Source organism: Pelecanus crispus, chromosome 11, assembly GCF_030463565.1.
Source record: "Pelecanus crispus isolate bPelCri1 chromosome 11, bPelCri1.pri, whole genome shotgun sequence".
Lineage (NCBI taxonomy): Eukaryota > Metazoa > Chordata > Aves > Pelecaniformes > Pelecanidae > Pelecanus > Pelecanus crispus.
Genome location: NC_134653.1, coordinates 7,412,647 through 7,440,409, shown reverse-complemented (window position 1 = coordinate 7,440,409; position 27,763 = coordinate 7,412,647). Strand labels below are relative to the sequence as shown.

Here is a 27,763-nt window from a genome sequence, read left to right as displayed (position 1 = left end):
TAAGAGCACGAAGACCCCCATCCCACAACTGTGATCCTCTGTCAGGAAGGCACACCCTACCCAAAAAAAGTAGTAAAGCATCAACTCTGCTCCATTTGCCTGAGGTCAATGGGATGTTTGTCCAAAGTTACAAGCATGCTTAGGCACTGGTTTGAAGAAGGGCAAACACAGGCACCTCTTAAAGTGCTTTTCCACGTTAGGGCCTGGGAAAAACAATCAGGATTTGGCCCATGATAAAAACAGTTCCCTCAGGAAACATTACCCACACCATAAAAGGAATGAATGACACTGAACTAAAGGGAAGTACAACGAAAATTGTCTGATTTTTTTGTAAATTCCCATAAAATCTGACTCTTCATTTGTTCTATGTGCATAATTTTCACTGTAGTCACGAAAGGTTGACTCCTCAGAGATGCAGGAAATGACTAGCTCATGATAGCATAAAAGGCTGCGTAATTGCATGGGCAGAAAGCTGGATTTTCATCAGTCACTACATTCTCTGACAATATGGCAGTGGTTTTTGATCATGTATCTGATGCACAATAATTAGGCAAAATGACTTACCCTCAATCTTTTCAGTGTTTAGCTCTAAGGGTGCAAGGATTCATTCTTGGAAAGGGAAGATGGCCGTGTGATTTAGGGCACTGGATGAGCACTCAGATCTGAGTCCTATCCCTGGTTCTGCCATAGCCTTGCTGTGTGACCTTGCACAGTCATTTCTCCATGCCTCGGTCTCGCCTAAAATGGGATAACAATAGTTCTTTATTTCAGAGGAGATACGAGTACAAACCAGTTCAAGGCTGTGCCGCGGAGATACTACAGCAAAGAACGGCACAGAAAAGCTCAGACATGGAATAATACCTTGCTATTAAAATGTGGGAAAACACACAGTAATTAAATGAAATAATAAATACAAAACATAAACTAATTTTTGAAGAATGCAACATGGATAGGCTTTTCTCTGTTACCTGAAATTAAAGCAAACTTAAGTGGGATTCTTATGGGTTTAAACTATTTTTACTTGACTCTGTTTCTGAGATCTGCTAGTACTAGAAGCTGTGTATTAGAAACACCAAGAAAATTACTTCATTGAAAACCTGCACATTTTTTCTGTTTTAAAGCAACCACAATTTGCAGCCCAAAAGAGGGTCAGATAAATATTCAGGGTAAGATTTTCAAAGCTATGGAAGGGGCCTACAACTATGATTTCCTTCGAATTACAGTAAAATACGAGCATGCAAATCTGAGGTAGCTTTGAAACTTCATCTTTGCTTTTGGGTACACTTTCAAATTAAATTATAAATGGGGCCACTGATCTTAACTGAACTGTCAGATGTCTGGAATAGCTTCAATACCACTATTCCAGAGTTACACTGTTGCTGGAATAGGACAGAACTTTAGCAGGGAGCCTTCAGTAATGAGTATTTTTCCAAATGCAAAGATGAATCTTTTTCTCTCCACAAACACATGTCTATGTAACAGCATTTGTCTTTCATGTGGGGGTCAGTTATAGGCCTGTAGGCCTGGGAGACGGGATCTCAGGGCACATGCCTAGATAAAGGAATTGATTTGGAGATAAATAGATCAAAGGCTGTTCTGTCAGGCAGGAGAGAGAAGAGATATATGATGAGACAGATCCTAGGAAGGGAAAATCGGTTTTGAGAGACGGAAAGAGAGAGATGGGAAAGTCAGGCAGAGAATAGGTGGAAAGTAGACCACAGAAAGGCAACATGGACCCAAGGAGGACAGCCAAAAGAACCTCATAGCTGGAATGCTGTAGCCCGTTGGGAGGGAGGAGACACATGAGGTGCTGTTCCAAGCAGAGTAAAAAGCCTAAGCTCAAAGACACAGAAGTGCTGGAGCTGCCTAGGAACCTCCAGGGCTGGAGAGGAGCAACTGCCTGTAGTCACTGTGCACTGCCTAATAAAGCAGATGCCAAGCAGGACGGCGGACAGGAGAAAAGCAAAGCAAACTGGCACGTAATCCTTGATTTCACTCAACAAAAGCAACTGAAGGGCAGCTCTGGAAAGATGAAGCACAGAATTAAATGTAATGAACTGACTAGAGAATCAGCAATCATGCACCATATTATAACACTGAGATTCTTTTCGGGCAGTCCTCTACACATATACTTTCTGACCAGAAAAGACCTCAAAAAGGATGAAATCAGACCAACAACTTCTGAATCTCTGGACAGAGGAAGTGACTGCAGAATGCAAAACAGAAAAACGTTTTACCCGCAAATCTCTACCTAGTATGCGCAAGGACAAAAACGACAAGGTGTTAAAAAGGATTGCATGGAAACATGACTTACAACTATCATCTTCAACTCCTTCATCAAGTCCCCTACTAGCCCCCCACCCCACAAATAACAGAGATGTCAATCAGATATCTTGCAGCTCCAATTGCTCACACCCTTCCCTGTAACACTCCAAATGTTGCACTTTGAAAGTCCAGATGGAGTCCACCACCAGTAGACAGCGGAAGAAGATATGACACAGCATTCACAAATGCACAGAGAACTGTTTAATTTACAGCCACAATGGTGAAACAAACCATTTCAGAGCTTGGACATTCAAAGTTAAGTCTGACACTCATTCTTATATTCACTTATTGTGCTTAAGTATTAGAGAACACAGGATTACATTAACAGTACACGACAGTCCGAGATCCCTGCAGGACCGAGTAGTGAAAGGGATGAGCAAGAATGAGGGACCAGCCCCTCAAGTGGTGTAAGCTGGTACAGCTCCATTGCAGGCAATGGAGTGATGGTGATTTACACCAGCTGAGGATATGGCCCTTGAAATGTCCAACTTAACTTTGAATTAATGTCTCCTGTGTCACAACCTTTAATGTTACTGTTCCTTCTGGTTGTATCTGCCACCTTGAAGAAGAAGGACTAACACCATAGCCTGTAATGTTCGAAAGGCTGGCAGGTAATATCTCAGCTGGACTACAGTAAATGACGCATATGTCATGACACTACTCCTTGTACTTAAAAACTGTGGACTGGATCCTCATCTGATGTAATTTAGCTTAGGGGCGGCTGAAGTCAAAAACATTTGCCAATTTATACTAGCTGAGAATATAGCCCTGAGATTTTTGTGTTTTCTGCTGCATGCCACATAAACACTGTGCTTGAGAACAAAGACTCATGTGCGTTTCATTCCTGGTAACAAAATTAACTCGAGACTACAAGTCTCAAACAAACAACTACGGGAAAAGACTCCATTCAGTCTTCATTCTCTCCTTGTTTTCTGAATTTGGCATAACACATTTATTTGCTGGCACCAATAAAATGCATGCCTCTCAGTTTGCTTTTTTTTCCAAGACTTTAATATAGGGCCAGGCTCACTCGTGATGTAAATCAGCAGAGCTCCAACTATACTCAATGGAGTTACTCCAGGGAAGCTGGCCCACAGATCTGAACGCAATCTTCTTATGCCAGTGCAACCATAGGACTCAAAAAGTTGTTTTGCAAATTATTCCACTTAAGTGACTTCGACACCCTTTCATACCTGCACAGTGTCTGAGTGGGTCACATAATGCTTTTCATCTACATGATTTTAATGGATATATGTTTTTTTCTCATTAGATATCTTTTAGACAAAAAGGAACGGAGCAACATTATTGGCATCCCACTGAAACATAAATATATAAATTACATTTTATACACTTTTTTAAACGCAGACACATACATTCATGTGCATAACATTGTGAACAGTACACTTAGTGGAAAACAAGCACAGACAATCTTAGTTAAATGTACTTCCAGTTTTGGTGCTCAACAAATACACTGGGAAAATGATCACAAAATAGAACGGTGACTAACTCTATCTCTGCATTAGCATCTGAAGCCAATAATGCCTGTTAGCTAACATTGCTGTGTTTGGTTGAAATTGGACATAGCTACAGGAACAGAAGGGGAATGTTTGAACTATATTTAAAGAAATGGAAATGTAAAAAATCTCTCTCTCTTTTGTTGTTTTAAGGTTCTGCAGTTCATTCACATTTGAAGAGATTTTTTATTTGAGTAGAAACAGTCTTCAAGACAAACTATTTTGTCATTCCAAACTAAGAAAACTCTTTCATCTCTTTGTAGATGTTTCATAAATAAAAGAATCCAGTAGTTTATTTTACATATCCAATGTGATAATCCAACTAAAACAAAGGGTACATAATCCAAACTACTGGGGTGGGGCACTGGTTTTGGCCAAGTGAGTAGCCATGTCATACCTGGCACAGCCCTAAATTTCCAAAGCAGTACAGAAGGATTTAGCCATGTGGCTCCCACTGCAATCCATGGGGAACTGAACATTTAATCCTTTGGCACTTTGAAAACACAGGAGCTAGTGCCAGAGTATTTTATCTGCCCTGCTATAGTTAAAATAGATTTTGATGTTATTTGGGCTATTCTACTACAAAAATATGACCACAAAATGCTTTTTTTTTTATGCTTTTTTTTTTTTTTTTTTGGTTCAAGAAAACATAGCAGGCTTTCTCAGGTATATAAAACTGTTAATTTTTAGATAAAAATACAAACTTCACTTTACAAAAACACGTATTTCTGTTGAATACACATAAAGCATAACATTTTACCAAAAATAAAGAATTTTAGGTTTTGTTCAAATATTTGCAGCAAGGTAGTTCCCATGCCACCATGACATTGTACAATGCAGATACAAGAATTTGTACATTTCACACAGCTCCAACATGTGAAATAAAAGTATCTGTATACTGATAAGAATGACAATTGCTAACACAATATCACTAGTGGGCAACTGGCGTAAGTCTTAAAGGAAAAAAAAGGATTTTTGCATGGATATCCTATGATTTGTTTACGCACGTCTCTCTTTTTTTCTCTTTATGTAATGCTTTAAATTACGGGGGAGGTTGGGGAACATAAACCAAGAAACGTCTAGAAAATTATGCATAGGTATACCATTTTTATTTTAATACATCTTATTAGTTTGCATCCCTCTAGGAGAAATACCATATGTTCTGTGTTCTGCTTATTGTTATACCAGTCTTTTATATGTGTTATTGGCAAATGTAGTCCAAGATATAATAAAAAGCTAGGCAAAGAGTAAAAAGAAAACTTAATAATCACTTTATGGTGTAAAAAAAAAAAAAAAAAATCCACTTAAGGCTCCCCAGAAGGTTTTTTTGTATAGACTTTTAAAACACCACCAAGCAAGGATGTATTGTTCTATAGTGTTTGCGTGGCATTTGATCATTTCATACATTCCTGCTTTTTTTGTGCCTGAAGTCCATCAGTGTCCATCCATCTTCATCAAGAACGCAGGCACATTTCTTGACGTAAAGCACCGTTGACCGCTCTGACAGAAATCCACTATTCACTTAGATTTTTGTCATGTTTTTGAGTACTTTTGGTATCCTCCATTCATTCAACTGTCTTTTTTTCTTTTCTGTTTTTCTTTCTTTCATTTTTTTTTCTTTTTTGGACAGGGAAGCTTCCTATTGTTTCACAGAGTGCTACAATACTTGCTTTGATGTCACATTAAACAAATGTACATTGTCTCTTTGTTCTCATTAAGTGTTCTTTTGAGCCAGTTTTTTCACATAGGAGAACAAATAAAGTATACAGTCAATAAGCACCATACATAGTAGGTTCAGGAATGTAACAAACCATGTACATCCATGTCCCAGAGAGAAGTTTTTTTTCTAGCTTATTTTCACCTTACATCTGCAGGAGAGAAAAAAGATACAATAACTCTATGATTAGAATCAAAGGTCCTATCCTCTAAGTAGATGACTTTAAAAAAAAGAAAAAGAAAAAAAACACTGTTCTGCATGAAGAGTCACTAACCTGGGACAAGAAGTTCTAAATGCTGTTTTGATTGAGTCTACATGCTCACTTTTAAAGTTGAATTTTAGAAAATCTTTGCTTCTATCATACTACTCCCAATAAATACCTGTTAATCTGAAACAGGATATCAAGTTTAGCATTCTTTAGAAACGATACATCAGTACAAATGAAAACTGCCATTGGGAGTTCATGTGCAAAAATAGGTGCTTGAAATTAAATTCACCATCATTCAGGCACTAGGCACATACACCGCAAAATCCAAATCATTCCCACTTCAAATACTAGAATCAATTGCAAGTGCTGCTGTTTACATCATTTCAAGCCATTAAGAAATGGAAATTCCATATTTAATTTGGAATGTGCATCGCCATCATCGTACATTGCTAATACGCTGGCCAAAGGATTTCAGTCATTTTTGCATTGAGAGGGTGTTAAGTTTTTCACTACACTGAAAACCTCATGAATTTTGATGACTGACTGTCATCATCCTACTGAGACTGAAGAGACCAAAAAAAAGAAAAAAAAAATCTTAATTTTCTGGTGTAACACAGGGCCCTGCAACACAAAAACATGGTATTTCTAAGCATCTTCGTTGTCAGGTAGGCAGACCATCAGACCGTCTCAGGTGCATGTACAATCAATCCCAGTTTATGCCGAAACAGGGGTTTGATGGTCATGCATACAATAGTATTTGCTGTATGTACACTCAATGTTTCACAGCCAATGACTGGGAACACAAGAATTTGTAACCTGGCAATTCAATCATGCATTATTATGTGATGCTTTGACCTCAGAAATCAATAATAATGAAACAAAAGCAGAGGCAATGGAACTTGAGATTTCAGAAGCTGAAGTATTAGCACCTTCCAAAAAAAAAGAAACAAAAAAGGCAAGAAAAGGAAGTAGCTCAAGAATGTAAGATGCTGATGGTGATGTGGAGCTTAAAGGAAAATACCAGCAGGTAGAATTATCAAAGCCAATCAAATCTAATCTCTTTGCAGCCTTGAGGTAGCAAGTGTCAAGATTTTGAACAGTGATTAAGTTGAAGTGATGATATTTGATTAAGTTTTCCAGTACTTGTGCTATTAGGGTGTTCAGCATATAGGTCCTACCTGAATATCAAATAGTTCCAGTAGGTTTTATGTTGGTTTTAACTTTTTTCGTTTCCGTTTTTTACCTGATTCCCTAGGCCTTCCTGTTAACATAAGGGCAGGGCTGGTAAAAAGCCCTAAGGTAATGCATTTCGTTGAACACTGAAGTAATAAATACTCAAACCGTTTACATTTCAAAGAAATCTCATTATCCTTTGCATTAAAGTAATAACTTCATAACGCCTGATTTGACATTCCGTTTACAAAGTAATTACACAAAAGTAAAGAAATAATAAACGAAGTTGGCATTGCATACGTCATTTCCAAGATCCATCTATAATTACTGTTACCATGCAGTATTCAACATTTGCTTTCAGCTCTGTAGTTAAGCTATTTTCAGCTCATCATCCACTTGCTGGTGCAAGTTTTGTTCCTACCAGTAATTAAATTCTAGAAATCTGTATTCTTCCATGACAATTCTACCCCATTTTTCACACACACCAAAAAGAAAAGTTTTCATCTTAAAATCTTAACTGCTTAGTCTTTGGCAATTAAAGACATTTTGGAAAACTGAAATTGATCTAATGAAACTTTTTTCCAAATAGAAGACATAGAAAAAATATCAAAGCATACACACATAAAAATAACCATTTTCAATGTGGTTTTGTCTCCTCATAACTCAACCTAGTTTCAGCTAAAACACTCAGCTCAGATTATGAATTGATGTCCAATAAAATCACAGCAGAGGCCTAACTTTGCTTTTATACAAATTCCAATTCTTCTGCTCTGTACATAGCAACTGAAGTTTACATTTGCTTAGACCAGATTTACGTCTCCATGCTGGATGGAGACAGTACAGAAAACCCTTCCTTATCCAGCCACCTACAAAATCCATCACCTTTAGGCAGCTTTCCTCTCGTATTTACGTGCTCTTCACTGACTCTAATTTTGGGCTTGGGTCTACTGCACCACTAAATTCCCGGCAGAGGTGAAAGCAAACTTTTGAGGCTGCCTTCAGCCAAAATCAGGAGAAAGAGAGGTGTCCTTTCTACCATAGTGGGTTTCCTGAATACGTGTCAAGTTCCGCATTGATTGCACCCTAGCAAGAGGATCTGAGCTAATGATTTTAGGTGGTTTTATGAAAGTCAAATTGAAAGTAAGTATTTTTCCCCATAAATCTTTCCCCATGGTAACTTAAATGTTGGCTTGATAAGGCAAACTTACATTTAACCTGACAACTGACAATAAATTCTTGACTATATCTAAGTAAGAAAACAACAGGAACAGGCAATGTTGTTTCGAAACTCCTTACTCCTGAATACTGAATTTATTCCTAAGTGCTTCACATTAGTTTCATTAATATTTTCCCCAAGGTCAAGTAAATCTCAGCCTTAGCCCTGTCTTCACAAAGTCTACAGAAATTAGGCAACAGACTTCACCAATAAGCTGCAACACGACAACCTTTAACTTAGTTAAGCAAGACCTGAATACTATCAGGCATTTACGTTTATTTAAAGGCTAACCTAATGAGAATTGATACGCTTTAAATTTCAAATGCAAACTCTTTATCCAGCACAAACTGTCCCTAATTTTGCATCTTCAACACACAAAGAATTAGCTGGGAGCCTCTCTACTGAGTTCACTGGAAGCTAAGTTTGCTTTACATTCTTTATTAATACAAAAATAAGGTCCATATGAAATCAGCATTAATGCAAAAAAAAAAAAAAAAAAGGAAAACATACCAGTTTCTTCTTCTCTATAATCTGAATTAGTATTTGATGATGTACAGGTGCATTCCATATGCTCTTCTAATCTCACCAGAACTTCTTTTAATTTTGGCTTTTTTCTAACATATTCCACTTTTGCCACCTATAAAATACAATGAAGTATGTACTGAGGCACATTAGCATAGTTATAGTTCAGAACTGAAGACAGATAACTACATACCTCTATTTTTTAATGTAGCCAAACCCATATAAAATGTTAGCATACTAATCATCTTTTATCTTAATTGTGCATCGTGTAACTATTTATTGCACAGCCTATTTGTTTAGTCAAGTTCAGCAGTTTGAAACAATTTTCTTTTCCCCAAGAGATAAAACAGCTTCCCATTCATTTTGGTTTGAAGTTTTAAGCAACTCAGTTTTCAAATATATCACAATAAACTTCTATACAGATTCAAACTAGTTGTTGTTCTTGCAGACTGACACTTTTAGCATGATCTTCTGTACATGGTGACCATTGCTCTTAAGCTGAAGGCTAACAGTGAAGGCATTAGGTTGGTTTGTAATACATTTTGTAATTTACAAATTGGTGCCTCCAGAGCCCTCTGAAATTAAAGTGCCCGACTCTTTACAGAACCAGGATCTGAATATCAGCTTAGAAAGCAGCAATCTCAATCCTACTCACTTCTTGCAATGACCTGGGACTTGTTTACAGGACTTCCCATGCACTGTTTTAAAGTCCAAGGGAACTACCACTAGCAAACTGCACCCAGCCTTTGGCTTTATTGTGGATAGCTGATAGGTATGCTATTTCTCTCCAGTCCATCCAACTGCTTCCAATTGCACTGCTCCACTTTGGGCCAAAGCACTGGCATCCTTAAAAAAGAAGTCAGGAGGGCAAGGTGAGGTTGGAGGAAGGAGCATGCTGGAGAAGCTCTGGCTACACGCAGGTCTCACATGTGAAGGAAACCAATGTAGAAGAGAAGGACGCTGCGGTGGGTGGGATACTGAACACGACGACATCCTAACCAACTTGGTACCAGCAGTCAGGAGAGGAGAAAGGGCACAAGGGGCAGGAACACTGCTGTGCTGGGGCACTGAAATGGGTTGTGAGATGCTGGACACAGACTTGTGCATGATGGTCATGGCCATGCAAGGGAATACAGCATAATGTGGGCAAAGAGAGAGTACTAGACAGCATGTAAGAGGTCCAATGTTTAGCTTACAATTGTGTTAAACACTGCAAGAACAGGTGATAATAATTTGCTTGAAATGGAAATCACTGAAATGAAAACATGGTTTCTCAGTCCTGCTAATGATTTACCCACCATTTGACAAAAGGGGGCTGTAAAGGGGCTGTCCCAGCAAACAAGATGACTACATAGCACAGGTATGCATTATAAATATGACAGACAAGGGAGTAGAAGGACAAGAGAGGCTGGTTGTCTCTACAAAAGTTACATGACAAAGCTGTAAAGTCCGATCCGACCAAAAGCTGCGGTTACTACCAAACAAAGCATCCACAACTACACTAGACTCTCCTGGTAATGGTTTACTTGTGTGTTTGGTGGGGATTTAATGCTCCAAATCAATCTTCACACTATGAAAATCATTCCCTCACCCTCCCAAAAGTGGAACAACAGTGTCACAAAACGAGAGTGGTAGCTGGAAAAAACCATCACATTCCCAGTTTCCAGAAACACTCTTCTGGCTCTGTGGACACAAACTACCAAGAATCTCTGAATGACAGTGACAGAAGCTAGAGCAAAATCCTGGCCTTATTAAAGTCAATGGGAGATCTGCCATTGCTTTCATGGGGCCAGTTCAGATCCACATTTTAGTCACTGCCTCTTCTGTCAACAGGAGACGGAGACGATTTTAATTTACTCAGCAAACAAAAGTTGCAGAGAGACAGAGGCAATAACTAAAGTGTCCACATTAAAAGGTACCTTCCAAAACTGTCAGATCTCCATATAAACAGACTAAGAACTGGTCATGACATACAAGAATGCTGTTGCAGAAAGACTAACGCTGGGTCAAAGCAGTGTGTTTCAAAATCTCCTATCAGAACACAACTCCATCAAGCCTTTGAATGCAAAGATTTGAAAATGTATGGTACAACTGAGTCATCTGGCATCAAAGGATGACTAATCCTTAAAATTTACAAAAACAAACAGTAATTAAGACACCTCCATCATCAGAGACAAAGAAAGAGACCCAGCAATCATGAAACAGCTTTCAGATCTGCCATGCTTAATACAGCTGTTAGAATAAACCAGTCTTACCGAAAATTACACGCAACAAAAATAAACTGTAATCAAGCTTTTTAAAGTCTGTCCTTGTTTTGCTTTGTTTTCCAAACTGAAAGATATATGCAGTTCCTGTGGCTATTTGGTATTAAACAACAGTAAAAAAAAACCAAAAAAGATAACACTTTGAAGAATAGGATCATAATGAATTTATGCAGCAATTTAAAGCTGTTTTTTTACTGTACTGTAGTTAAAATACAATCCAGCCTACGTTCCACTGCCCTACTTCATGCCACACAAGTTAAAGGAATGTTGTTTTGTAAGATGTTGCAAATATTCGAACTGAAGCAGCACAAAACAGATAAATCGCTATGTTTGTGTCATCTGTAAATACCTGCTGCTACACAGGATCTGCAATTAATGCTAATCTCAAATGATATGGGTGGTAGGTGAGATTTTCAGTGGGTATAAACAGGGATAGCTATGCTAACAGCATGGGATTTGGCCTTGTGTTAGCATCTTTTTTCTTCTTTGTATTTTCCTCCCTGGTGTTTATCTTGTACAGTTACTCTCAAGTGTACTACCAAATGCTCTGAGATGGTCAGTCCTCAACAAACCAAAATCAAGTTACTTGTCTCTAACGCAACAAAACTAAAAACCATGACAGCCTCAAATCCTCCAAAACCACAAAGTATCACTATATAAAAACTCTTTAAGAGAGAGACAAATAACTGACTAGCTTAGTTAAATGGCGTATAATCGGTGGCACCATACTTGTATCACTGTAGACTCTAGGTACTATCCTGCAGTATGGTGTGGTGGCTAAGTAGAAATTAAAATAAAGTCTGATAAAAATATGTGACCCAATGGAAACACAATGGGAACACCTTTTCTAGAGCTTCTCCAGGAGAGGTGAAATCAGGGAATAACAGCAGGAAAAAAACAAGAGTAAGCAGAAGTGTCCAAAACACCTCTAGCACAAAGCCAAAATTTATCATGGGCAGGAACTTGCAAGAGAAGTCTCAGCGCAGAAAATTCCTCAAAACAGCAAAACTGATGTGGCTGATAGCTAAATACAGGATGGGAAATAAAACCAAAAAACAACCGAATGAGGATGCTTTTTGGAAGCACCTATTTCTTCCACATTAAAATACGCGCATGCTGATACAATGGAGGAAAAACCTACCTTCGCCTTGCAACTGTGATCTTTACTGCCCTCAGGTCTGTGAGGAAGACGTAAGTCAAGGGGGCATGAAGGCACCAGGACTGAGCAGGGACCAGGGACGCTGCAGGGCCCGGCATTTTGCGGGCCCGCTGCCGCCGCTCCCCAGAGAGGCCGGCAGGACCGCGGCCGTGCCGTGGGGACAGCCGCGGCAGCGGTGCGCGCCTCCCCAGCGCAGGCAGGCTGGGAAGCGGCGGGCAGGCCGGCCACCTCACGGCCACCCATCCCAAAACACCCGTTAAAGACATTCACTGGGCACTCCTCAGGCAAAATCCCTAAGAGGAGCCTTGCGCACAGTTACTTAGGGTGGGGTAGGGAGAGCTTTTCCTGCAGGGAAGCAAGGCCCAGGGGTGCTCCATCCTGTTGGCGCACAAGCGGACGCAGCCCTGCCACAGCGCCAGCACGGGAGGGGGCCTGTTAGTGCCCGCGACATGGAGGAGCCCCTCACGGCCCCCGGTGGAGCAGTCTGCGGCTGGGCTGGGCCCCGGGAAGCCCCTCACGGCAGCGCGGCGGGCTGGGAAACGCAGTCCCCGCAGCACGGGAAGCTGAGGCGGCCGCGGGGCCCCCGGGAAGGCGTCGGGGCCGGGGGCCGCAGGGAGAAGCCGCCTCAGAGGGCGGTTCGGCAGTGCCTCAGCGAGGGCACGGCTGGAGGAAGGGTCCGGCGGCAGAACTGGAGGGTGCTGCAACAAACCCGCCATTCCGCCCCGGTGCAGGGGGAATGGCTGATGGCAGGGTCTCTACATCCTCTCTCTGCAAGCGGGAACAACCAAGCCTTGCCCTCTCGTCAGGCAACTGGTGATGGCAGGGCTCCTCTCACGCTCTGAGGGCACCTCTCTGTGGTTTTCCATCTTGTCTTCACCTGTATCGGGATTTCCCTTGTTTCTCCCGTTCTTAAATTGACCTTTGATACCTGTCAGCTGGTCCTGCCTGCAGGTCCCACCAAGTGCTGGCAGTAATCTCGTTAAGCCACAGCTAAAATCAAAGTGCTGTTTATCCTAATGATAGAAACAGTCACTGAAGAAAAATGTTCTTAAACCTGCAAACATTACATACAGCTAGTTTACCTACACACACAATATGTTCTGCAAGGCCTTTTTAACCTCTTCAGAGGCTGGGCAGCTCTGCTGAACAACTCATTTTGAATTCCTGCATTTTTTTCCATCTCTCTTCAAAACCTCCCTGAACAACGCCCAGATGACAGCTGAGGAGCTGCTCCTGCGTTCCTTCCTTTCCAGCTCCTTTTCTCTGCATCTTTCCCTCCTATTATTTTACTGTAAGAATATACTAGGTTAAATTTCCCCTAATCAGCTCATCATTGAATATTTAGAAATGGCTAATGCTGGTATGGCTATGGCTCAAGGCCAAGCAGAAGGCATAGCAGAGGTAGATGGACTGATTTAGCTTTTGTTTCTTAGTCGGGAAATGAGCACTGCTGCAAACAACCATAATACTCAGCTTGGCTATTCAAAATTAGCAGTATACGCAGGATTTGCTCTATAATACTAACTGGTTTTCGCTGCTGTGACCAAATACCTGAAGAACACCATGCTCAACATTATGAGAAACCTCTTGGGGAAGACTCAGTTCAGAAACCCCCCAAATAAATTACGGTCTGGTACCTGGTAAATACTTGATCTCACTGTGCAGAAGCAACAGGATCTGCAGATGTGACTGAAATGCTTTTGCAGACAGGGGAGGAAATGTATCTGTAATAGACACCAACACCCCTAACTCACCCATCCTTGTCACCATTTCTCTATCAGGAGAGAAATGCAATTCTTTCCTTCCTATCAAAGAGCAACTCCCAACCAGCTGCTTTATTTCAGTCTGATTTTTGCAGTTCTGTACAGGTACAGCTTGCTGAACAGAGATGCCTTTTGGACCAGGAGGCTGTGCTCTCATGGGCTCACTGTTATGGTGCAGGGCAAACCTACCTTTCGCTAACCCAGCCCATGAAAGGGAAACCTCAGAGGACCCATTTCAGGGAAGCTGTGCCACCAACACCCCTGGCTTGGAGCCTCCTTACAGCTCCAATTCCACAAGCCCATTAATGGTACTTCACTGACCAAGGTGCAATGAAGGCGAAGTAAGGACATCCCCGAATCCTACAGCCTTTGAATTATGTTCCCCAGAAAGGAATGCCCCGATACAAGCACCTCCGCTGCTCCTCCCACACTGCCACGGCTGTCTTTTAACCTTGACTACAGTGGCCCTCAGTAAGACAAAGAAAATACCCTTTGCTTTCGCCTGTTGGATGATGCAAACCCACTTGCTGACCTTTCTGGGTGAACATTTTTCTAGTGTGAATGGGCCAGCTATGATCTCACTACCTTGTCAATGAAGAGGAAGTGGGGAAAGCCTTTTCAGTGTTTAATCAAAAGAGGGCTTTTATGCAGTCTGACATCAGGGGAAAACACAAGACGGCTTTCCAACCGCACTGCAGGAACAGCTGAGAAGGCTCTCCAAAACCACTCCCCCTACCTTTCCAGCGACCCTCACTCTGGGCCAGCTACTTAATGGCATGAACAGACGTTCAGCTCTGAACGCAGGATTGGCAAAAAGCTCATAAAACCATCAATTATATCAAAGCTACAAGAGGATCTGACTCTGGAGGGCATAAATATGGATTCTGTTCAGAGATTTCTGGTGTGACAGTGGGGTCAGCCTACAACCTTTACAATGAACATCCTGTTCCTGCTTGACCTCTTGTCCTTTTATTCCCTTCTACTTAATGACCTTTTGGAGCCGTCTTGGAGCTTGGAAAAAAAAAAAAAAAGTCCTCCAAAGCTGGCTGACATATATTGATATTGCTGGTGGCAATATATTTACACAGCCACAAAAGCAGCTGCTTAGGTGAGCCTACTTTTAGCTTGCGCCCTACTAAAATGAATGCAAATCTAAAAGCACTAAAACCGTATCAACGGTCTGAATGAGAAACTAAGATTTCTTCAACATGGTGGCCCCAGCAATGACATCCTGCAAAGCTGCTGCCAGTAGTGGAGTTTGCAGGTTCTAGGGAACCCCTGGTGTCCCCAGCAGCGGGAGACTTCGAGAGCCAAACCTCCCTCTTTCTCTCTAATCTTCCCCATCACTGCAGGGGTGGGAAACAGGCACAGGGTTGCAATGTCACACACAAGTACCAACAGCAAGTTCACAATACACAGCTCAACTCTTTGCTGGGCGTCTCCAGCTGCTTTGTACCTATTACTTGCTACACAAAATTAACTGGAAGCTGTTATCAAACCCAAAGGCAACAGCACTAGATATTATAACCCTGAGGCACTTTGCTACTCTGAATGGCTTAGAATTGCAGTGCTTCAACTTTCCCGGTTTGTTCTCAGCTCTCAAATACTTATTGATCCCAATTTTTTCCTCATTTTTAATTGTTTCTGCGAAGTGTATCCCCCAAAGGAAGGGCAGCAAGCAAGTGTAAAGTATAATTATCTTTTGAAAGACTGAGGAAATCTCTTCAGATGTTTCTCCAGCTTTGTGTGAGAAAACATTTTTCCGATGTTCAGAAATGGAAAAGAAAAAGAAATCCTGCTCAGATGCATGCCTGTGTGTATGAAAAAGAACGAACTGGCTTAGATGCCATATTTTGTGTCCAGGGCGTACAGCGCTACGTGGGTTAACAGTACCTTTCTCAATAAGAAATCCATTGCAAGTACAGTGATCACTATGTTGTGCTGGGCAATTTTATGTTCAGGAATGTGATTTTTTTTTTTTTTTAATTCTGCTCTTATAATACTCAGGGCAACAAGAAACCCGAGTCTTAACAATATAAATGCTAAGTGTAAGTCTAATCTCCTACATGCAGATGTAAATCAACATTACTTGTTTAAATACTGATAAAAATTAGAACACAGTGAAGCTAAATGAACATAGGAAATATTTCACGTAATATTTACTGGAAAATTGCAACAGGGATTTTGTCTAATGAGTAAATACAGCATGAGGCCGTTGAGTCTTCTATCCCTGGGGTAAGATAATTCGAAACACATTTTTTCAGATCAAAAGTGTTATGTTGTCAAATATAAAAGCCCAATTTAGGCTGCATAATATTTAATTAAGAAAACAGCATTCCATACTGTGATTTATTTATTTTTTTAAGTCCAATGCCCCTTGAGTCATTTTATCTTCTTAACTTTAAGATTTGTACTGTGCGAGATCATGGGAAAGACACAATCAACTTTATTTTCATTACAAAAAAAGAAAAACCTAAAGGGAATCCTGTGAAAATCAAATCCAAACCCAAGATTTTCCAATGATCATGTAACTCGAAAAGACCATCTGCTTACTCAAAATGGAGAGAAGCATTGCATCTGATCCTCCGGCTATGAGGATGGATAATAAAGATCCAGGTCGTACAGAACAGCCACAAGAATACCTGGAGTTTTAGACTTAAGAGGACCCCCTTAGGGCTCTGCAGCCACTGCTTGCTCACCTTGACACTTCTGTGATGTATCCGCGATGGCTGGCATTTCACGCTGCTGGTGTTGCAACAGCCAGTGCAACGTTTCACCTCCACGCAGGGTGGCCATATCAGGAAGTTGGCAGAGGTGGGATCAATCTGACTCCGAGGTATCTCGTATATAACCGTCCGTGTTTTGCAGACAGCCGGGATGGCTTCCTCTGCGAACACAAGAAATTCACACTTCCAGGTGAGCAGCTGCTCTCACCTCAAGAGCACCCAGATACTTTACAGCATCAATTTATGTGTGGCACCCTTAGCTGGCAGGTTGAGATGATGTTCTCGGTTCCCACTGCTTGCTGACAAGTCGGTGCTGAGTACTGTTTGCCTACCACTAAACTGCGTGTGCGAGCCTAGAGAGAAGCTTGACTCACTCCCAAAAGCCCAGCCCTAAAATGAGGGTTTACAATGGCCTGGCTCCCAACATAGCTCAGAGCACATACCATTAGATAAGACAGTTCTGGCTCTTTAGAAGTGACAGCAAGCCAGGGGCTTCTCCAGATTAGATGATCCTCTAACACAGCCTCATAGCCACTGCGTAACAGCAGCTGTTATTTTATAATACTGGGCCCATCATTCCACACGCATATTATCACACAAACATGCAATACCTGGCAAATACCAGCAGAGAAGTTGCATTGAGGATATATATATCACACCCAAATTGGCTGAGCTGGGAAACAACCTCTGCCAGCTTGAAACTTCTGAGTCTTGGGTTTCCACTTCCAAAACCTTAACATCCCCTCATTAGGGAGTCTGGTCCATCTGCCATCCCAAAGGGCAACTGCCATTTTTTTTAATGAAGTTATCAAAGCTTTGTACATGCTGGGTTTTATTTAATTTGTTATTTTTTGAATGAGGCAAAACCACAAGAGTAGCACGACTGAAGAACCTGCAGTATAATTTTCAGCTAAACCAATATTCTGCTGGGCTCAGGTAAGGTGAGCTTGTAGACAGCCATTTCAGCCCCATGAGGATCAGAAAGAGTAGCTCTGTGCTGCTGCATGATGCTGCCATGAAAAATCCAAACCATGTATTGTTCTCAACCTAGGGACTACCAAAGAAGTCAAGCTGACAATTCAAAAGGGTCCAGAAAATAACAGAAATTGCAGGGACAACTTGTTTGATGGCAAGTTCTCAAAAGGCAGCTTGGATTTTTTTGCCTTACAGTGGAAGCAGCGATAGCTTTGGGTTAGATGTGTCGGGGAACTGGAATACTGCCTGCACTTCTTCAGTTACTTCTGAAGTACAAGAAGTTCAGGCCTGGCCTGTGTTTGTAACATGAAAATCTAGGCTTAGTTTTGAAAGAGATGCATTTCAGTCAGCTAAAAAGAGTGAAAATTCTTCTTCTCAATCCCCAATGCCATGAACTCAAGAAAATTAATGGATCCAATACTGCAAGATAGCTGGCAACTCCTACAAATTATTGAGCATATCCAGTTCCCACTGACTTTTATGGGGAGGCATTCACCACCTTGCAGAGTAAGGTGCCAAGTGTAGCAGAGTGTTTCAGAACCGCTGTTCTCTAGAGGCATTCAATGTGACGAGCACGCTTGCCAATTCACACTGCAAATCCATGCTGACAGCATGCTGTGCTATCTACTGCATACCACCGTAGCCTGAAGTACAAATATATTGACTCTGAATTACCTATAATAGATAAGATCATGGATCTTTTCCACAGTCAAATGGAATGGTAAAACACTCACATCTAATCAGATGAACCAAGCATTGCATACAAATCCTACTCTAAAATTCATTAACATCTCTTTCAATTTATATTTGGGCTTTGTTGGATCACCATCATCATTGTTTAATAAGAAAAAAATCCCCTGTAAACATGCCTGGTGCCCTACACAATGATGGAAATCAATGCCCCAGCGTTTCAGTCAATGGCTTTTAATTTTTTTGATAAACTGGTTTTTTTCTTTTGAATAAAGAGTCAAGCTGTTTCCTTTTGTGGAGCTTCTGTACTGAAAACTCTACCAACTGTTGATGTTTTTTAAAGCACACTGCTGTAGTTGTTCCCCACACTATGAATTATACATTGAATATCACAGCATTTTCTAACCAAGGTCTAGCTTTCTAACATGCTGCAACAAGAAAGTGAATGTAAAGAATTTGTGCTTGTCTGTCTCCTATGGACATCCTCCAGAAGACAGCTTCTCAGGCAACGGCTCATTTTGTGCAAAAAGAAAGGGAGAAACTAGAAATGGTCTTTTTTCCTTTGTGCATGTCACATTTTTCCAGTGAAACGTCCTGCTTGGCTGACCAAAAGCACCCCCTCTGTTTTTTACTCCTTAAGTACAAATAGCTTGTTTCTTACCAATGCTTCTTTTTCTGCGAATGGGCACAGGACGATTCTCTTGCACATGTTTAGCAGAATGAACACTATAAGATCTCAAGTTTGTTTCTGAAACATCATCATATCCTAAAACAGGAAACAAAATATCAAACCTCAGCTATGTTATTTGCATTGTTATCACTACAGTGCTGTTCCATACAGATAAATCTTGCGCTGTACGTATGCACAAGACCAAACCCTGCTGCAATTAGTCTAATGTAAGTCCTGTCAATGCAATTGCAAGGGCATAAGGCAGGGAAGACACAGACATTAAATGTCATGTATAAGCATGCACAATTTAATTCTAATATCCATTTTAGTGGAAGCCCCCAGAAACAGTGCACACTCTGTGACACAAAAACGTATCTAAAGTAAAACCGTTGCATTTTTATGTGAAAGGCAGAATAAAGCTTTTCTTACTGGAAAGGTGTAGAAATAAGAACAATAATATTTCACATGGAATGTTTTCTTAGAAGAATTTTTTTGAAGTTCTGGCATGAGGCTATGGCAGAAAATATGGTACTACACACCCAACAGCAACAATGCTGCCTCTGTAAATTTTCTCTTGCTTGGTTTTCAGGGCAGTACCAGGGCAGAATCAAAACCAAAAAGTAACTAGCATGGGTTTCCTTTTAGCCTCTCTGTTGCAGAACAAATCCCCTGTGAAGTATCCTAACCTTTGGAGGGGCATCTGAAGCTACTGCAAACTCTGGGACTGCATCCAGGCTTGTCTTGTTCCCTAAATAAGCCTACCACATGGGTTAAAGGGCCATGAGAAAAAGCAAAGATGGAAAACTTGGCATTTCATTTATCATAAAAAACAACAAAATAACTGCTCCAGCTATTTGGTTTTGTTAAGTGAAGCAGTCCAGGTCGTGTCCCATGCAGTGGGGTTCTGAAAACAAGCACAATCTGCAAATAGGGGATCAGGAAGGTATAAGCAAACTGGGGACTGCATACAGATTCCAGTACACCAAAACTAAGATTTTTAGCACTCTGCTGCTTGGAGTGCCCTCTGTAACATCACTGGAGAGTTTCAAGGTTTCACTGCTGGCTCCAAAGAAAACTGTGATGTACACTAAAGAATGTAAATGGTTATTACACAGTACTCCATTACCCTCTCTACATGCTACTAACATCGTACACTCCTCTGTCTTCTGCACTGTCATGCTCCGTGCTCCTGGTCCATTTTCCATCCACAGCTGACTGTGACTCTGGAACTTGTTTTATCCTCAGCTTTATTAGTAATGCACATGATAAGGGTCTGCTCTACAAACAAAGCAACTCCTTTTCTCCTCCCTCCAAGAAATGCTGTCCTAAAGAGTATGCGGCTGGTGAAATCACCCGCAGAGCCTGGGAAGACGTGAAGACAGTGGCATCTTCAGCACCTTAGAAAGAGCTCTGTGCCTCAAGGTCTGCCTTCACTCTTTGGAAAATACTGTCGTAGGTAGCTAAGAGAAGATGAAAAGGGAGGTCCACGAGGTGGTGCCAGGATCACCCACTGGTCCTGCCTATTTTCCTTATCAGCTGAACAGATCCTTGTCTGAAATAAGTCAGTGCGAAATCCAGACTCTCAATTTACCCAGATAAGTTGGCTCCTACTTCCTATGCAGAGCGCTTGTTTCCCATTGATTTCAATAGGAAATTTTGGAACCCGATTAGCTGACAATGGGCCTTATCTGCAGTCCCTGTCCTGTAATGTAACACAGCTATGACTAATAGATTTTATTTCTGCTTTTATTGTACCCCATATTCCAGAAAACTCATCAGTGGGGTAAATAAAATGGCTGGCCTGAGACCCCACAGGAAGTTTGCAACCGAGCTGAGGAGCAGAGCCAGGTCTCCTGCATCCCATTCCAATGGCACCAGGCCATCTACCTGACCCCACATGGTGTTATGCAAAATGAGGATCCGTTCTGATGTTCCTCCAGCCCTCTTCCGCTTCCTAATGCTCAGCCACCCAACACCTTAACACTGACCTCCCTTCTGGCAGCTTCAAGTTGTCGCAACCTCTCCCTCGATTTGAGGCAACGAAGTGATACTCAAAGCAGCATGAATTCTGCTCTGTGTAAGATCCAAGCTAGGCTCAGAGCAAGAAGCATCTCTGTCTGCGTTCAAACAGCGTTTAAAAAAGATTAAACAGAAAACTAGTGCCTCTAATCCGAACTGCTTGGTGGGCACAGACATCATGCTGAAAAGAGAAACCGTCGATGATGCCAGCTGTATGGCAGGCCTGAGCCACAGGTCCTAATCCCACATTCAACACGCTGGCATAGCTCCCTTCCAACAGGACTGATTTCTTGCTGTCTTGTTTAAAGAAACTGGTAAGACTAAAGGAATGGTATGATCAGCTAACCAATATGTTAAGCCATGTGCTTATATATAACTGCTCAACTCAGCTGCAATTAGCCATATTCTATCATCGTGTTTATAAAGCAAAATGACATGTCGAGGAGCATGTGTTGCTTATAAGATGATTTCTAAGGTGAAGAAGGCCTCTGGCTGATACTGTATCTCACTGTCTCGCTACATATCTTAGGCATGTATATCATTTCTTAAGTTCATGTCTCACTGTGGGGGTTAAAAAAAGAGATCTACACAGCTAGCACAGCAGACTGCAAAACAAGTTCCAGTCAAACCTCAATGCATTATGCAACACGTATTATTTCTATCGACACAGCATTGACGTGTTGGGGTTTTTTTTAATAAACAGAATTATGGAGCACATGGCTGGTGCCAGAAGACACTATAATGCTAAAGGCACTTGGTGTCCCCCTGATCCCCACAAGCATTTGGAAGGAATTCCATTTCCCAGTGAAGCCAATGGAAGATCACTGCACTTCAAGCAATCTTTAAGTCAACAGGAGTCCTGCCTGAACAGGACTGAAAAATCAGAAAGACAGCTTTGAAACCCACACTTGACTCTGGATGTGTGGCCAGAAGACTTTCTTTTATTTCATTAAAACAGCAATGCTACAGTAATTGAAATAGCACTCTCTAGTTTGACTTTAAAGAAGCCTGATACCTAATTTACAATCCGGCAAAAGGATTCCCAAACGAATCACGTCGGAATTTGCATCAATTTTTCCCCCCAATGCGCTGACTTAGGAGCATGAAGTTGCAGGATGAGGTGTTTCAGCTCTTAGCAAAGGAAATGGGAGTTTATGGGTGCTTAGCACCTCACAAAATGAGGCTTAGAGCACAAAGCTTAGAAACGGTGGTTCTTAGTTTAGAAATTGAACACTGCTTGTCACTAAGCGAAGATGGAGGATGCTGCACGCAGCCAGACGAATGCAGCTCTCTTCTAAGGTTTTAATAATAAAAAAATGTTTTCATGGCAGCCGATCAAGAAATTTCTCTGTAATCTTTTATGTACTGACAACATATCAATGATGGGTAGAAAAACTCTTGCAATTAGCCTTGGTCAATCCATTAGTGTAGCTGAAATTGTTCTTTTTTGTCAAATTGGCATTTTTCCACTGGGTCATGGAGTATAAATCACAGAGTTCCTGTGACATTCTGCCAATATGTGATTACTCTTCTCCCTAAGAGAAGAGTGCATGTGGAAAGTATCCTAAGAGCACTGTTATTCTGTATTTATCAATTTATACTTCTGCATTGCCATCTCCTTCCCAAACAATTTGTGCGAGGTACAATCTCCAGTATATGCAGTCTTAACACAAACTCTTCTAGATGTCACGTTGATGTGCATCCAGAAAGTACAGGTCCAAGACTTCTAGTACCAACAGCAGCAGCTTAGGAGATTCTCATTATCTCTTTTTTCCAGGAATTCAATGTAAGGTACAATAAACTGAAATGGTCTGTCTTACAAATCAGTCCTAGAGCCAGAAAGCCCAAGGCAACGTCAATCTGTTTGTTTGATCTTCTTTCTGGCTGATGCAGAGTCTGCCCTTCTGACATCCAACTGCAGAGATAGATGTCATTAAGTTTTCAACTTTGATCTATTAAAGGAAATATAAGTAGCAGCCTGCAAGATCCTGTTTTGTTTAGGTTTTTTTCCCTTTACCTAGACATGATCAACCAACTGTAAAGGAGGATCAGTATTGCCTCTATCTGTCTCAGGGAAAACACAGGACACATGGCAGGTGCCTGCCTCTCATAACGTTGAAGAGGCACAAGGAAAGCTAACACGTTGCATTGTTAACATCCTTAATTTGAGCGCCACACCAAAAGCCACAAAGTCACAGAAGATTTTCCAACAGATTGAGCTCTGCAGCAATCTTAACACTTTTCCATGAAAGTATACTGTTAATTTAGAACCTCTCTCCATTTAGCAAAAGCTGCTCTGCTAGTTCTTAATCACAGGCCGTTAAATTCACATGGCCTAAGGTGACCCTGTGGTTGATGCCCTTAAACCATGCAAAGAAGCACACTCAGCCCTTCGTTCCCCCACGCAGGGAGATGACTGGGGGAAAATCTGTTCCCAGCGGGAGGCAAACACAATAGGTGATGAAACAAACTCTACCTCCCACAGGACAGATGGGAGAGGTGAAGCGCTAGGAGAAAAAACACGCTGCTAAACCAAAGAGAACTTCACAGGCGGAATATAGGAAATGCCCCCGTTTTGGTGATTTAGTCTGTTAGTAGTAAAACTGTACTCCGCACGCTACTGCTGCCTACTTCCTGGGATCACGAATGCTTTCTGTTTTAAATAGGGTCAGACTCCGCTCTCCGTCATGCCAATGAAACTCCATTGCTGACTACGGATCCCAAGCACAGCAAATTAATATAAGCCCTGCTTTCTGATATAAACACAGAATTTACAGGGATTTCTCTTTGAATCAGACATGCAGCACTGGGCTCTGACAAATCGGCCTGGATTTTCTTTTTTGAATACAATGATAAGCTCCATGTTGGGTAGTGTTTTTCTTTAAGTAATATGCCAGATGGTCTGGGGGTGTGGTTTCTAATTTTATGAAGGGGGTTATCAGTCATCTCTGCGCTACAATATAGAGACCAAATCTGTCAGAATAGAAGAAAAACCTGCCCACTCTGACTTGCAAAACTTACTTTTCCAATTAAAAATATATGCTTTGCACTGCAGGAGAGAACATGACTGTTCTTCCTTCGCTTTCCACAGATTCTGCCTTGTTACTCAGGAGTTATCAGGCATTTTGTGCATGCATGCCTGATCCTGCAAACTCTTCCCCTACAAGATCATTCTTAATTCTCGAGTCCACCCACTGAGTTTAAACAGGGCTACTCACATGCAGAAGGACTGGCAATACCATGCACTAAAATGAGGGAGAAAATAATCACTGGAGTGTTTTTATTCTGAGTCGCAGTTTAAATCAGTATATGCTGTAAGATAGAAATATACCTACTGTACAAGCCCCCACTGAACTAGCCCTTACCTAAATGCGATTACAGCCCTAAGGAAATACATTTCAGAAATATCACCTTACCAGTGACAACCAAAAAACATTTCATTTGCTAATCCAAGCCAATACTAAATATAGTAAACAAGCCCGATCCTGTTTACTGACGAAAACATGGTAATTTCAATGTTCAATTAGTCACTCTGATAAACCCTTAATAAGAATTACTCATGACAGTAAAGACTGCAGGACTGTGCCCAGAAAACGTAAATGTGGGTAGTAAAGACTGGTTACTCTCTATGAAGATCCAATCCTGCCTGTGCAGCTCAGAAAAGGAGCACACAAGCAAGACCAGGGTGAAAGGCTGAATATTTTGGTTTTATTTTTTAATATTGTTTGAGTTCATGTCTTAAGGCATCACTGTTTCATGTTGAAATAGTAAAATATTTATGCCTTGTTTCTCTAATGGTTTCTAAACTGACAAATTGGACAAAAACAGCAAAATGAAATGGTAAACTTGTGGCTGACCTCTTCAATTTTTGGTCATGCATACTCCGGTTAATATTTGCCACGAGTGAAATAATTATTTTCTGAAATAAATTTCTCTCCTCTGCTACATCTACTAATTCATTCAGCTCCCGCCATTGCTCCACTTCTCTGCTCGATTCTCTTGCAATGGAGCCATGTGAACTTTTGCTCTCCTTGTAAGTGGTATTTAAAAATGAAGGATGTGCTTGTTACACTGGGGTATCTGAAAAAATAATGCATTCTGGTAGCTACAGAGTACTGACTCAAACGCAGAAGCAGCATGCAGTATTTTAAAATGCTAGCACTCAGATCCAGCCCTTCTGCAACAGCAGCCAAGCCTTCCACTGAGTTCACCGGGAAAAAGATTTTAGCAGTAGTGCACTTGTCTGGTCCAAAACAGTCTTCAGTGGGGAAATATGTATTGCATACCCCTTCCCTGTTGTGAAAGCTTCTTCAATTGCAGTGATAAGCAATAATGATGAAGTACTGCTCTCCAAAAATATCAAATCTATGCCAGCAAATCTGGTAATTAGTAATTAGCCTCTACGGTAGAGTATTGTGCAAGAGAGAAATATTCCCATTTTCAGTGTAATGGGAAACGTTTGCTCCCTAATCGCATGAAAATTGAAAGCTATGTTTGTAAAATACGTTCCTAGCGCACTCCTGCTCATTAATACAGCACCATACAAAACGCAGCGAGTTCAACTCTAGAAGGATCCTGCAACACTGAATGAAGGTGATTGAACCTGGCACAGACTTTACAAAAATACACAGCATATGGTTTAAAAGGAGATGGCCCAGTACCAATGCAAGCAAGAACTCATTCATTTTTCCCCATTTTGCTCTTCAGAAAGATGCACGTTTCCCTTGGGCACATCAAAGGTGCCGGGTTTCTCCTCTCTCAACTAAGGGAAGAAATCACCAGGAACAAAGTGCATCAAGTGAAACCAAATAAGAAACCCAGTAATAACAGTGCTTCTCGATCTGATTTACTGCTGCAACGATCTGTTTGAACTGCACGTTCTCACTACACCCATTTGCATGCCTAATGATGCAGAAAATAACCCTGCACTATTTTCTTTTGGAAAAAAAGTGTGTTTTTAAGGGTAAGCCTCATATGCAGGTTCCTGTTTAAAATCAGCGTGGACGGTTTATTTTCCTTTTAATAAAGCCCAGCGCTTGAAGAGACATTACTTCATTCATAAATATTGTCTCAAATATTTTAAATACCTCTAGGACAGTAGTTTAAAGATAACAGGGCAATGCAAGAACAACAACAAACCTGATGGAAATTCTTCTCCGCTGAGAGACGGAGCGGTCTGAAAACACAGAGGGTCACTAGGTCCCTCTCCACCCTGAACCCCCCGAAGTTTTTAACTCCCGATCGGCCCCTTGGCCGCCGCCTCCCTTTGCAGCAAAGCTCCCCGGCCCAGGGCAAGCCCGGCTCTTCAGGCTGGGTCCCTGCACGGGTCTCGTCCCCGAGGCGAGGCCGCCCGGGCCGCGCCGCCGGAGCGGCGAGAGGCGTGCGGGGCGCTGCGCCGCGGCCGCCCCCGGTGCCTCCCCCCCGGGGCGGCGGCGGCCGACGGCGCGGAAGGAAGGAGGACGGGACTAATTTACCTACGGAGTCAATCTCCAGGAGGCGCTGCAAGTCGCGGATGCTGTGGATCTCGCTGTGCGCCAGCCGCTCGATGAGCTCCTGCGGGATCTCGGCCTCCTTCAAAGACACACAGACACGGCGCGGGTCACCGCGCAGCCCCGCGCAGCGCCGCCCCGCGCCCCTGCAGCACCGGGGACCGAGCGCGTCGCGGCCGGGGGCTCGGGGGGGGGGGCGTCCGGGGTGGTGCGGAGGGTGCAGGGCGTTTGCTGGACGTGTTTGGACGAAGCAGGGCAAAAATCCACACCCCACTGCTCCACCGGGCGCCGGAGCGCGCCCCGCCGCCCCCGCCCGCCCGACTGCGCCACGGCTCGCCCGGGCGGGCGGGCAGCTCCCCGCGGCCCCGGCCTGGCGGAGCGTGTGCCCGGCAGCCGCGCCTGCGAGCCCCGAGCCCCGCTCGACGCCTGCAAACCCGGCCGGGGCAGCCGGCGGGCGAACTTCGCCCAAGCGGGCGTGAAGTCCGCCGCGGGCTGCTGCGGTCCGGGGGGAGGAGGAGGACCGAGCCCCACGGGGCCACCGCCATCCTAGCAGCGCCCACGTCGCGGCTGCCGGTGCCAAGCAGACCCGGTCCCGGGAAAAGTTAAGAGTCGCCGTGCAGCGCCGAGCACGGCGCTCGCCCCGGCCAAGGCCACCTGTAGCGACCCCAAGACGCGGCTCCGCGCCCCCCCTCCGCCCCCCAGCCGCCGTGTGCGGGCGGGCTGGAGCCCGACCCTCGCCCGCTCCGAGCCGGGTGATCTTCAAAAACCGGGGAGGGGCGTTTTGGGAGGCGAGGGGGTGGGGGGGGGATTCAAACCAACTCCTGCCCGCGGCACTCGGGGTGCCCGCGGGCGGCTGCGTGCAGCGCCGTGCGCCGCGGGGGCGGCCGCGGGCAGGCGGCTCCGCGCACCGCGCTGCTCGCCAACAGCCGCAGCCCGTTTGTACCCGCGGGGCGTGAATAGGTGTATACATACAAAATACATATATTTTCTTATATATATCATTTGTAAGGGCAGCCAGCAGCCCCGGAGCGGAACGCGCGGTCATTCCCCTCCGCCTCTGGCACGCGTGAAATGGCAACTCGCTTTCTGCCGCGGCCGCGCAGGGGCCGGGGCAGGGCGAGCGCTGCCGGCGGGGCCGGGGCGCGGAGATGCCCGCGGAGCCCAGGTGGGCACGGCCCCGCTCCCCCGCGCCCTCCGCCGCCGGCTCGCCCCGAGCCCCGGCTGCGGCGTCCCCCGGGCACCGAGAACGCAGAAAGCCGCTCTCACCTACCTCGGAGAAGGTAAAGGACAGGTAGCCAAAACCTATCAGCAAAACGCAAGCCCAGGTCCTCAT

At 43.1% G+C, this 27,763-nt stretch overlaps 1 protein-coding gene across 2 annotated transcripts; it reads right to left on the bottom strand.

Annotated features, from left to right (window-relative positions):
* Positions 1-604: 604 nt before the first annotated feature.
* PDGFA (platelet derived growth factor subunit A) lies at positions 605-27,763 on the bottom strand. Of its 2 annotated transcripts, none has more exons than XM_075719024.1 (6): positions 27,701-27,763; positions 26,416-26,512; positions 18,914-19,018; positions 16,561-16,748; positions 8,664-8,790; positions 605-738 (listed from the first exon to the last, which is right to left on the bottom strand). In XM_075719024.1, the coding sequence occupies exons 1-6, from the start codon at positions 27,761-27,763 to the stop codon at positions 605-607; spliced, it is 714 nt and encodes a 237-aa protein (XP_075575139.1). The 2 variants fall into 2 exon arrangements, with proteins under 2 accessions (XP_075575139.1, XP_075575140.1); XM_075719025.1 differs by lacking the exon at positions 605-738 and adding an exon at positions 6,970-7,025.

Bases quoted from the DNA above. Each gene is read 5' to 3' on its own strand.
- PDGFA (XM_075719024.1), bottom strand. From the start codon at position 27,763: ATGAGGACCTGGGCTTGCGTTTTGCTGATAGGTTTTGGCTACCTGTCC. The intron at 8,791-16,560 runs GTGAGCAAGCAG...TGTATTTTATAG, and splicing joins TACATCACAGAAGTGTCAAG to GTGGCAAAAGTGGAATATGT. The intron at 739-8,663 runs GTATGTTTTCCT...ATCCCATTTTAG, and splicing joins TTATAGAGAAGAAGAAACTG to GCGAGACCGAGGCATGGAGA.